Source organism: Malurus melanocephalus, unplaced genomic scaffold (assembly GCF_030028575.1).
Source record: "Malurus melanocephalus ecotype Western Australia unplaced genomic scaffold, MMel_1.1 scaffold_137, whole genome shotgun sequence".
Classification (NCBI taxonomy): domain Eukaryota; kingdom Metazoa; phylum Chordata; class Aves; order Passeriformes; family Maluridae; genus Malurus; species Malurus melanocephalus.
Window position 1 is genome coordinate 1445243 of NW_026623369.1, and position 12525 is coordinate 1457767.

The 12525-nt window shown below is 43.2% G+C and overlaps 1 protein-coding gene across 3 annotated transcripts in view; it reads left to right on the forward strand.

Annotated features, from left to right (window-relative positions):
- ARHGAP22 (Rho GTPase activating protein 22) overlaps positions 1-8659 on the forward strand; it is a 115999-nt gene extending 107340 nt beyond the window's left edge. For all 3 annotated transcript variants that reach the window (XM_057370990.1, XM_057370991.1, XM_057370992.1), the window contains 3 exons: positions 547-668; positions 2806-3706; positions 7719-8659. In XM_057370990.1, coding sequence (XP_057226973.1) covers positions 547-668; positions 2806-3706; positions 7719-7947 — 1252 coding nt within the window. In that variant the 3' untranslated portion in view covers positions 7948-8659. The remainder of the gene's footprint in view (positions 1-546; positions 669-2805; positions 3707-7718) is intronic.
- Positions 8660-12525: the final 3866 nt, after the last annotated feature.

A 12525-nucleotide genomic window follows, 5' to 3' on the forward strand; every position in this document is an offset into this window, starting at 1 on the left:
GACTCCACTTAGCCTTGTCTCCATTAATCTCTGCTGATTTTCCCAGATTTTGAGTTGCCTCTTTATCTGGGGGTYRGAAGGAGAKGATTTTTAAATGCTACTTCCARCCCAAACCATTCTGTGATCTGCATTTTGTTAGATGCAAGCCAAACCATAAAGCTCTTTCCACAGCCTGGTAGTTCTAGGACAGAGAGATGAGTGAAATGACTTAATATTTCTGTTATATCTGTAACTGAAAATTAGCCAGAGTCAATCCATGTAATTGGAGAATTCTGGTAAAAATGCAAAAATCTGTCCTTTCAGACCCAGTAGAAGGCTGTGTCCCTTCTAGGTGGGTACTTCTGGCAGGAAACATCCCGTCTTCTCTGGTTCGTACACTAGGAGGGATCTGGGATTATACTGAGCATCTAAGCTTCAGTAGATCCTACAATCATTTCAGGTGTCAGGGTTCTATGAAAACATGACAAAACTGAATGCTTACAGTCTTAAGAAGTGACTTACTCTGAATTGTCTCCTCCTTTGATTTTTCTGGTGTGACTTTTCAAGGTTCCTTGATGAAGTTCAGGCTCACTCCAGCATTAACAAGATGAGTGTCCAGAACCTGGCTACAGTATTTGGACCAAACATCTTGCGGCCCAAAATGGAGGATCCAGTGACCATGATGGAAGGTAGGTGCTGCTCTGGTGGGATGGCACAGCAGCTGTGTTTTGGAGCTGTGAGTGAAAGCCATACATTCCTTGGTAGTAGTATCATTGCCTTTAGTCAGAACGAGTCAAACTATGCTTTCATCAGGGCTTGTGAGCGGTATTTCCTTGGCATCTTACGCTATTCACCACTGGACTGGGAGTGTCTCTCCTCTCCACCATGTGATGCCTTTGCACCCTTGAAACTCTTTTTGAACCTGCTGCTAAAATGAGAGCTCAGCTGTTTCTCGGAAGAACTGTGCTTAAGTACCAAACTGCAGTCATTTAGTACTGGTGCATTTCAGTGGTTATACAGCTCCCTGCAGAGAACGTCCAGGCCAAGCAGAGGACTGCAGTTTTGGCTGCGCCACAGTGGCTCTAACTAGATGTGTCTTACAAGTGTTGTCTTCTAAGCATACTGTATAGATCAAAACTTCACAGAATCCAAAAAAATACTTGAAAATCCCTGTTAATTTTGGATGTAAAAAAATCTGAAGCTTTGAAATTATCTACCTCTATATGGAACAAGCAGGCTGACATTAGGGTTGGTATACAGCCCCTCTCCCAGGTGTCACTGAAACACAGCTACTGTGGTGAAAGTTTTAGTAAGGCCTTTGCATAAAGTTTTGTGGGGTTTTGACAAGCCTGCTGAAAGAATTGATGAATTAATTAGGCACAGATGGAGATGCTGTGCCCAGGAATGCCTGACCTTGGCTCTGGTTCTGCTCCCCAGCTGTAGGGGAAAGCTGACATGGTATTTTGTGCGATGCAAACCCTTCACAGAAGACCATATCACCATGCCTTAGCAGCAGCAGTGCCTTTAGCTCTGCACACATGTGCAGATGTGTCCCCCATGATGGCAGCTCACTGTAGAGCAACAAGGATAACTGCAGAACATTAATACCTGACATATTATAGTTGTTCAGGGACTCGAAACCTACCACAGAGATGTGGGCCATGTTATTAAGGGTAGATTCGACACCTTCCCATTGAAGGTGCAAAAATAGGAGAAGGGAGCAGTGCTGGTTGTTCAGTGTTGGAGGTGGGGACAGATGAAATCAGCCCGTGTGCGATGCTGGCACTTCCCCTAGTGGCTCAGCCTGGGCCAGCAGCGCGCTCTGCTCAGTGGCACAGGGGACAAGGTTGGTTCAGATCACCTCAGGCATTTCCTTCTGCAGCTCATCTGATGGCAGAGGTGCCTTACTGTGAGTAGGTGCATAYGTGCAGATGCTGTGGTCTCTCTTAATGATCATATAAAAACACTGCAGTGATCTGACCTGGAATTCTGTGTTGCCACAGGTCTGAACTGTAGAAAAACTGGGATATGTAGGCTGGATTTTAGACTTTATCATTACACTCGTAACAAGAGGATTGGCAATGTTTTGTTTTAGATGAGAATAGAAGGTTGGTTAGATAAAAGTAATGGAGAAGTGGAAACACGCAATTTTTTTAGCTTCAGGGTAATTTGAATCTCCTAAATAAAGTGATACTGAGATCTTAACAAAAAGCATTCTAATTGTGTCTCTCTTTAAATTTAAACCCTGAATTTCGAATAGAAATACCTTAAGTCTGGCAGCTAAATTGTTGGAATACCCTTATTTCTAAGACATTTAGTTATCTTCCTAAATTCACAGATATAAAATAGAAGTGAGCTCAGTAYATCTTGTTATTAGGCCAGAAACTCATCAATAAAATCAGGCTCTTGCCTTGAACCCTTGATTATGTTCACCTTATTCTCTATTTGAGGCAATAGTTAAAAGGAATTGCTTATTCACCCTTTTAAAGGCTTTCCTCTTTTCCAGGAAGTGCTTTGTGTTAGGGTTGGTAAGTGGTGTCCTCTGTTTGTTCATAATGGTCTGCTCTACTCCTGGATAAGAATGGCAGCTCATTTCTGTGGGTTAAAATAATTGTGAGTGTTTTCTGCACTTGCTGGCCACCCTCTGCAAGTGGGTGTAATGCAGGTGTCACACTTCCTTCAAGTTTCTCTATACATTGGGAGCAGCAGAAGGCCTGAGCTGTTTTTTCACTAAGCAGTGGCTCTGGTCCCGTTCAGASCATGGAACTGGGTGCAAACTGTCTTCCCTGGTCTCCTCAAGTGTTTGCCTTTGTTTTCCACGTGCAGGCACATCACTGGTTCAGCACCTGATGACAGTGCTGATCAGCGAGCAGGGGCGGATCTTTGCTGTCCCTCAGGCGGAGCTGCCAGGGAGCCAGCTGGAAATCAGACCAATGCGCCAGCGCAGCACGGTCGAGTGGATCTCCGAGGAGGACGCCGAGGACAGCAGGTCACACAACAGCGCTGCCAGCCCTGCTGATCTGCCTTCTGGCAATGCTGTGGCATTAGAGGCCACTCCAGGACCTGCAGTGAAAATCACTCCTCCAGAGCAGAGCGGCAAATCAACTCAGCCTGCCACAAGCCCCAGTAAAAGAGTACAGACACTGCCTCCATGGAAATACTCCTTCCGCCAGCAGGGAGCACGGTCTGTGAGTCCAAAGCTGGGCAGCTCATCCTTAGACATCCCCAACCTCTCCTCCAGCGGGAACTGGTTGATGAATGGCCTGTACTCCCTCCGTGGCCATCGCCGGACAGCCTCTGGGGAGCGAGTGAAAGACTCGTGTTCCTCCCAGAGACTCTCCACTTAYGACAATGTCCCTTCATCCAGCCTGTCCCTCAGCACACACAGCATGGCCAGCACCACCTGGTCTACGTCATCCTGTGAGATCTCTGTGATGGACTCTGTGAGCAGCTGCCCAGCCTGCAGGGCCAGTGACTCTTCTGCTTTAAGCTCCCTAAAAACYGAATGGGTAACTCAGGACTCGCTGTCTCAGAGCGAGGTCAAGACAGCAGATCTGGAGAACAGCATGGACAGGTTTGAAGCCTGCAGCAGCAGCAGCGAGCAGAGTGATCCAGCTGCAGCTTCCCGAGACTCTGTTCAGTGCTCCAGGGCCTTACAGAGCTTGGTGGTGGAGCTAAAGACAGAACTGAGCAAACAGAGGACTGAGTATGAGTCTAGTATCAAAAGGTAATGTCATTTGCAGGGGGCACAAGGAAGTCATCTGTCAACATTCTCCTTGTCTGAACATGGGTGGGGGCTACCAAGGGTATCAGGTTCTTGGCCCTAAAGTTTGGGGTTGGGTGACAGCAGATTTGGTTCTACTCTTTCCTTGGTACTCTCTGAATCCAACTTTTCTTTCTCTGATTTAAGAAAGCATTAAAAAAAACAAACCAGAAAAACCCAAGGGGGATTTCTGTAACAGGGAATTYCAGTATTTTATATTCTGTGTTTTCACTGGAAAGGAGAACTGCACAGGTAATGCCAAAGTCTGTTCTTAGTGTCCTCAGAGAAATAGCAAAGCAAACATCTTGGACAGAGGARCTGTGAGCCAGGATGGTCAGGCCTCAGCAAGGAACTCTTTTTCTGCGTGGGTGCTGATACTTGGCACCAAACCAGTCTAAAATTGAGGGCTTCTTATTGCTTTTCCCAAMAGAAGCATTCTTGAGGAAACTGCTCTTGACTATTTTCTGCAGGGTTTTTTTGGGTAGTGGTATTGGGACTGTATCTGAGTTACAATGTTTTCAGCAGCCCTTTTGTGTTCAACTKTTAGAAACCTTACTGTTGGTTTCTGATGTAGAGTGGTCCTTGGCTGATGGGCCAGCCTGGCTTGGGGGAGCCGTGTGAACTGTGTCATTTGCCAACTGGTCCTTCCTTGCACAACTGCTGGTGCTGTACTCTCCATCTGAGCTCAGAAAAATTATTTTCAGTTTTTGCAAGAGCTGTGTRTGAGGGCTGGGCCTGTAGGAAGTARAAAGTATTAATAATGAGGGAGTCATATTTATTAATTTGTGAGTTAGTGTATTAGGTTTATGAGTGTATCTAATAGAACAACTTTTAGGAAAGCTTTCAGAGAAATAGGTACATGAAATACTGTTGCTTAAAGGCATTAGATATATTTTAATATACAACCATGTGCAAAATTGCGTATCATGTTATAATACATGCTGCTCGGTTGCACCAGTACTCTGCACTGAAGAAACGCTGTAGTCCTGTTTTCTACAAGTAATTGAGTTCTCAGGATTTGAGGGTTTTTTGTGTTAAGGGGTTACTGCTCTACTCCTTCAGTTATTTAAACTCAGATTGGAAATTGAGGYATGGAAATGCTGCTGATTCTCCCAGATTTGGTACCAAAAGCACACGTAAGACTGTTGGTATTGCACAGCACAGCTTTGGGCTGCATTTGTTGGCATTTCTTTCTTGTTAAGGTAGTTCCCTAAAAATATCTGAACTATGATCTCTTCCCATGGGCCAGTTGTTAAGGCAGGAATTCCACTTGCTACCTTTCTGCTTTATTTTATTATTTCCTCTGGTGGTGGCCTGCCAGCCTCTGCAGCATTTCTGCCTCTTGCATTGTACTGGWTTGGTGTATGGAGCTGGAAGGAGAATCAGGCTGTGCAGCAGTTTTAGTTCCCACCTAACACCCCAGAGTGGGAGAAAAGCCCCACCTTGTTGTGTTGCAGAGAACAGCAGTAGTTGCTAGCATGGGGTGTTAGGAAGGGGCTGTGAATGAGGGTGGGAAGGTCRTGGCTTACATGGTTTGTTTTTTTAGATGCCCTACTGATGCAGAATGGGAGGGAGGTGAGGGTGTGTGCCTTGCATTTAATTGTGCAGAGCTGTCCTGGCAAGCCTTGTTGCAGGGATACAGAGTGATAAACAAAAATACCAGGCTGCAGAACTTGGAAATGTGTAGCTGCACATCCTTGCCCTGCTGCCTGGGGGAAGAGGTGGTTTTCCATCTSTTATCAGGTGAAATGTTTCAAGGGGACCTTAACCTGCTGACGTCAGGGCCATCCAGGGAGACCTGTTCCTCATTCCAGCTGCTGAGCTGCTTCAGCTCCAACACCTGCCTTTCCCCTGTAGCCAGACAGGGCAGAGAGCACTGTGGCTCGAGGGAAGGACTCTAAATTGGCCAGGTCACATAGGGCAAAGTAGCCGAGAGGAAAATGCCTAATGAGCTAAAGGGTTTCATAAAACCAGGCAAGATGCAATCACTACCTTTTGTATTAAACAGGATGAATCCAGCTGTTCAGGATTACAGCCTGAAGGACTGTGCTGTCAAGTCTAAGAATTTCAAGCCAAGTTTTTCAGCTCTCACAAATTTTGCAACAATTTACATGTGCAAAAGTTTCTTTTGAGACTGCATGAAAATTTGTGGAAAGACAGGAGGGAGGCTGGTTAGCAGGAAAAATTTAGGCTGCCTCACCAGCTTTATTTTGTTGGAAGTTAATTTAGTCCCCCAACATGGTACATGTGCTTGTGAGGTTTGCAGAGCTGAGTGTATCTAGCAGGACATATTTTAATGAAAGMATATGAGCTTTTTGTTGGCACATACACAAGTGGAGGGAAAGCAGAATGAGTACCTGCCTGGGGCAGAGGTAAGGAACACTTGCTGATGGAAAAGCTGTTATTTCTCATCATCAACTACCCATTTTCTCTCTCTTAGTCAGAGGGAGGCAAGTTTTATGGCCTTCCTGTAACCACTCTGTTCCAGAGCATTTCTCCCTCAAGGTTAATATAATTATCAGACATTCTCTGCTGAGTTTCAGTAATTCATGTTTACCACCTGGGACTCTTAAGAAAGTGTAAGTATCTTGAAGAAGGCTGTTACGAATACAGGATRTTAGTACTGTGACCCAGTGTAATTCAGTCTAGGCTGCTGTAGCTGACCTCTMAACTTAGTGGTAGAAAAATGGAATTGGCAGCTCAGATCTGTTATGTGTGTGTGTGGTGAAGCATCGCAGCTTCAGAAGTGTCCTAATCCTGAGGACAGCTGGTTGGAGAGAAAGGTCTGCCTTCATCCACAGGGGCTGTTTTTGGCTGAACTTGGCGCAGGTCAGTGTGTGCCTTTGATTCATTGTGAAAATTGTGCCAATAATCAAACTGCCATCTTTAGCTGTTACRTAAAGGAACAGAAAGGGAAAGTTTAAGGTGACACATTGCACTGCCTCTTGGTCCTAAAGTCCCTTCTGGGACTGTCAAAGGCCCCATGTTGTTTTTGGTTTTGTTTTTTCTTATAGAGACAGTAGCATGCCCTTCTTGATGATCAGTTACCCTGTTTAAAAATTACCTAGTTGCAGTTCCATAGGGATACAACAGCCCAGCTTCACAGTCGAATATTGGACTGATCAGTGAGAGGTGGGGGTGGTTTTGTCTTTGAAATAATTTTTAAAGATTGTATTTGTTTTATTTAGAGGAGGGGGATTTTTCATTGAAAAACCCTAGTTTTTAAAATCATATTCTAGTGATCAGTAATTCCTGTCTGAAAATACTCCTTCCTTGGTATTAACACCACTACTCAGGCTTGTGATTGGGAAACACAATGGGGAGGATAGCAAGTGCTGTCCCTTCTGTGCTTCTTTCAAATCACAAACCCATGAACCTTGTTCTTTGACCTCCTCAGTGAAAAGCTCTGAATTTTGCTTCAGAGCTTTGTGCCTAGATACGTTTAAGGATTGTTGTTCCAATTCATGAAAGGTTGGGTTTTGTAAAATCTATGCCACCCCAATGTCAATGATAAACTTTACAGAAACTACCATCAGATAGATGGGGAGGAAGGACTATGACCTGATTCCTATTTCATCCATAAGGATATTCCTCTGTACTGGCTATCCATATAGGAAAACAGTATCAGGATGAAAACAGAAGTTAAAAGATTATTTTGGAATTATGTACTTGAACACCGCCTAAGTGAGGATTTAATACATCTCCTCAGCCATCCAGTCTGGTGCTGGACRTAAGTATTGTTTTCTAAGATTTGAGCATTTTTCTCAAGATACAAACAAAAGAAGCTCCAGCTTTCAARGAATCTCTGCCCTTAAGTTCAACAGTAATGAAACGGCATTTAGTTCTCTCCTTTCAAACATCTCCTTAGAATATGTTAACTCTAAGAGGAGCAACTTAAATTTATTATAGTTGTCAGCTGTATTTATCCAGCCACTTTACAAGCCTTTCTTTTTTTTTCCTCTCCTTTCATTTTAAGAATTGAAGAAACAAGTGCAGACCTGAGGAACCAGGTGGTTAGGCTGGAAGAGGAACTGGACCAAGAACGAAAGAAATACACGATGCTGGAGATAAAGCTGAGGAATTCTGAACGCGCTCGTGAAGATGCTGAGAAGAGGAATTACCTCCTGCAGAAGGAAATGGAAGAATTTTTTTCAACATTAGGGTGTTTAACTGCTGGGAGTCAAAGTGCTAAAGTCCCCAAGTAGAACAAGCATAGAAAATCCTGTTCCTCACAAAATGAGTGAAAATGCGTATTTTGTTCTGGTATACTCATGTATCATGAGTAATTCTATAGTGATTGTGCTCTCAGTGACACTTGCCCTGTTGTCTTTACATGTGCTGTAGTACTTGGGCCAGCTGGGAAAGACTGCTGACCTAATGCTTGAAAATTTAGTGTCAGATTGCCAAGRAAGAGTCCCCTCTGTATTAGCAAAACACGAGATAATGTTCTCCAGAGTGTCGTGCTGCCATCTTTGGACTCAACCGCACCACCCTTCTGCTGGCTCAAGGACAGTGGCAGGTCCTGCAGGGTGGGTGGAAGGCCAGAACCAGTGGAAGAGCTGAACCTGGAGYTGAGGGATTCCTGCACTTGTGCTTGGGCAGGTGGCAGTTCCAGTCTGTCACCACAGCCGGGGGGTTTGCCAGATGGATTTAACGAGGTGGTTTTCGCCCCATTCCRTACATAAAGTTTGTTCAAATTTCTCATTCCTAGAGTGGCATTATTGTATGAAGATACTGTGAAAACAAGGTCTGCAATGCTAAAGACACAAACTTGTGACYGTTCTCAAAAATTGTCCCTTACCCACCACATGGTTTCAGTGTTTCACAGAAATGCAACTTACTAAACTGTATGTGATTAATAATCAGATCGGCTACACAAACTCCATGGAATTTTAAATATACACATTTTGCCCTCGGTATCTGGGTTTTTTTGAGCCAAAAATAGAGCAGTATTAGCTGCAAGAAAAAATTATTTCCTGAGTTGGTATATGTATTAAAGTAGAAGATGGAAGATTCTTATCATCAAAACACATCCAAACTTAATAGCAAAACCTATGGTAAGAGGAATTAGTGCAATTGGGTGGGGGTGTTAGGGTGGTGAAGGTGGGGATCTGTCATTAACTTTTCCTGGACAATTTAYACTTACCTGCCTTGTAACATTTCTCATGATACCACCTGATATTTTTGTTGTTAGTTCTTACAGGGAGATGAGGGGACAGGAGCAATATCACAAACAGCCCAGCATCCCAAGTTCCTTACTTCTGCTAAGGAAACATCATTAGAATGAAGCTGTAATTTCTGGTAATTTGCTGCCAGGGCTCACTTCCCTTCCTGGTGACTTCAAGAAGTTCTGCATAGCATTTCTAGCACCCTGAGCCATGTGGAACCTGCACACAGAAAATTGTTTCACCAGATTCAGCTTGAACTCCACCTGCCAGCCCAGCACTGTTCATTTTCTTGGCACTTTATCTTTGACATCCCAAAGTAGCTTGGGAGTCTCTAAGGAGAAAGATTTTTAACAAAACATGCTACAACAACATGAACTAGCTAAAGGGAAAGTATGGACTGTAATGAAGGAGTTTGCTTTTTTAAAAGTATTTTCAAAAATAGATAAGACTMTGACTCACTGTCTGAAAAAAACCTTAGAATGGGCTTTTTCATGTACCAGGAGATAGTCAATACTGAAGGCTCTACTTTCTCCTCATCATCTCACAGATATTCAGGTATTTCAATATTTAAAACATCTAGATGTGAACTTGTTTCTACTGCACTGTACACTTCTCCTTCCAATAGAAATGTAAAAAGTAAACCATTTAAAGCAAGAAAAATTATAACTTAATGTTTCCTGGATGAGACATGTCAAGCAAGGTGGTACAACAAGCCATGTGCATAGGTTCATTCAGTTATTTCAAAACCTTTCTCCTACTTCCCAGGCTCTCCAGCTGCCCTGTCATGAGGCACGTATCTGCATGTTCAGCAGCAGCTGTCTGCCACCTGCAGGCACAAGCATCATCCCCATCTTTTTTCCTTCTTCTGCCTTGGATTCTTAATGCTGGTCACAAGTGATCCTGCAAGGAATAGGATGGTCATTTGAAACAGCAGCATAAAGATGCATCATGTGAGGGAGAGCAGCAACAGTGACTGAGCTGGAAGAGCACAGTGTGTCAGGAAGCTGGAGGTGTCAGGCCAGTCATCACAATAGAAACCTTCATAKTGGAGGGTGGATTGCACCAGGCTGTTAGTAGAACATCAGAACTGATAAACGGTGACATTCAATCCAAGTAGTAGTAGCAACCAGGGTATTTTAATGCTGCATTTTATTCCTGCCGAAAACATGGAAACCTTTCACTGTATCCATCCTGACAGCCCACACCTCTCTTACACTATTTATATTATAGCATTATCTCCTGTATGTATCAAGTGCAGACTGCTCCTTTTAGTTCCCACTGCAATCTCAAGAACAGAGCCCTGCTGGCTGGGAAACTAAACACCCAGTGTGCCAGACAAGCAGGGAACAGGACTGCTGGCTTACTCTCTTGAGTATTTAATCTTAGGTAACTGCTAACAAACCCACCTGTTCCAAAGCTGCGTGAGATCTGCAGCACTACATAATTTGGTATCCAAGATAAAAATTTTTTTTTTTTTAGTGTAACTAAACTGAAACTCTGTCCACTCAAAATGATGAGTGAAATGAACCAGTTCCAGATTAGCTGTTGTGCTCAGCAACATCCATGTTCATGAGGAATAAATTTCAGCACCTTTTGAAGATGAGCCACTGCCACAAATAAACCCTGCAGGAAGCTGCAAACAACCCAGTTTACACTAAAGTGCACTACAGCATCATGTTAACTCCAAGTGCAGCAATAGAACCATAATATAAAATTCCTGATATGGGCAATTTATGCAACTTATACACAACTTCATGGAACACTCTGCCCTTACGTGAGGAAGATGATGCATCCTTTCTTAGCTTTAACTCCCATTTTTGTGCTCAACCCCACCCATGTATTTCCCCACATCCAGGATTGGAGACTATTCCTTATTTTGCAGACCCTTGACTCATTACAGCACCTGATTTAAATGTCAGCTTTCTTAGCAAGTGCTTACAAGATACAGGTTTGGCTATTATAAATGAAACATGGCAGGAGGTTCCTAGAATGCATACATTTTTTACCAGAGCTTTGCCTGTACAATCTTTCCAGCCTGGCATGTCCCTTCCATATTATGAAGGTAAAAAAAGAGCAAAAACTTTGCAGTGAAAAAAAACCACCACAAGCACATGCTTTAAAAAAAAAACAGAACAGCAACATTTCAGAGTAACAAAGAAAACTTCCATAGGTCTCTGTGGCATTTCTGACACAAAAAGGAAAATGAACAGGGATAGCTTAATGACTCATCTACATTCACAAGTGAGTTYCACTGAAGCCAACAACAACACTATGGAGCATTTCAGTTCTGAGCCACCAGACAAATCACGGGCAGAACTARGACAGTCTCTCTGGCCTTGCTCTGCATTAACAAATCTCTGGAAACTGGCTGTACTTTATGCTGACATTTACACATAAAGGAGAGCATTTCTGAGTCCCACCATGTTCCTAGAAGAGYATCCCACAAACTCCTGGCCCTGATAAACAAAGCTGGCTGCACTGTGGTCACAGTCCCTTTCCTTTGAAACTGGGCACAAAGGCACCAACAGCACAGCTCAAGGGCAGCTGCAGTCATTAAGAAAGCACTGAAATCCTGCTGGAAGTGAAGAAAATCAAATACATTATATTGAGGCTTACCCACAGCAGAAGTGCCAGTGCAGTGAGTGGTCCAGGCATCCAAGTCAGCTCTCCAGAAGTCAGATCCTTCAGGTGTCTCCAAGTCTCAGTTTTAAAGATTTCCCCATACACTAGGCTACACTAGGCTTACCTGTTTCAGCAGCACAGGGTCTCACTGCTGCATTTCCAGGAATKGAGATGGCTGGAGCTGGCAGCAGAGAAGCAAGAACAGGTTCCCAGTGGTCACACAGACACTGAACGTGTGGCTGTTAACAGACTGTGGCACATCCAAAGTCCATGGGAATGGAGAAATGGAAAAAAGATGTCACTGCCCACGAGTGAGCTCACACACAAGACAAAACACTGCCATTAAAAAACAGATGAATTCTCAGGAAGGGCTGCCACTAATTAGCTTTCAAGTGCAGCCCTATTATGCAATCCATGTGAAGTCCACTCCAACCTGGCAATGAAGAAACACTAAATGCATGGTGGTCAAACTTTTTTTTTTTTTTTCTTTTTTATTTAAAATATCATTATAACCAATTGACATACTAGATAACAATGTGTACATTCCAGTGGTGCACATGTAATGACCTATGGCATGAATGAGTAAAAAAAAAACCAAAACCACAATGTTCTCAGTAATGCCCACCAACAGCTTATTTGGAGGGAAAGAAGGAAAAGCAGGAAAGGTATCAAATGTGAGGAAGAAAAAAAAAATCRTTTTYCCCAGTATTTTTAATGGTGTCTSTTCCCCTTCATAYTTCTTGGGACATAATAAAATTAAGAATATACTTCATAAGGGGCAAAAGGAATGATCACAGTAATTGGGGTGGGATTTTTTTTCTCAACTTTAGTAACAAAAGTTAAAGAACTCTCAAAAATAGACTAGATATTGGGCCTACAAAAGTAATTCATCTGTATGCAAAGCTTACCAAGAATTATTCCTTTTGTAAAATGTAAAGGATGAGCTGACATTACTAGTAAGCTATTTTTTACCCTACAAAACCAGACTACAAT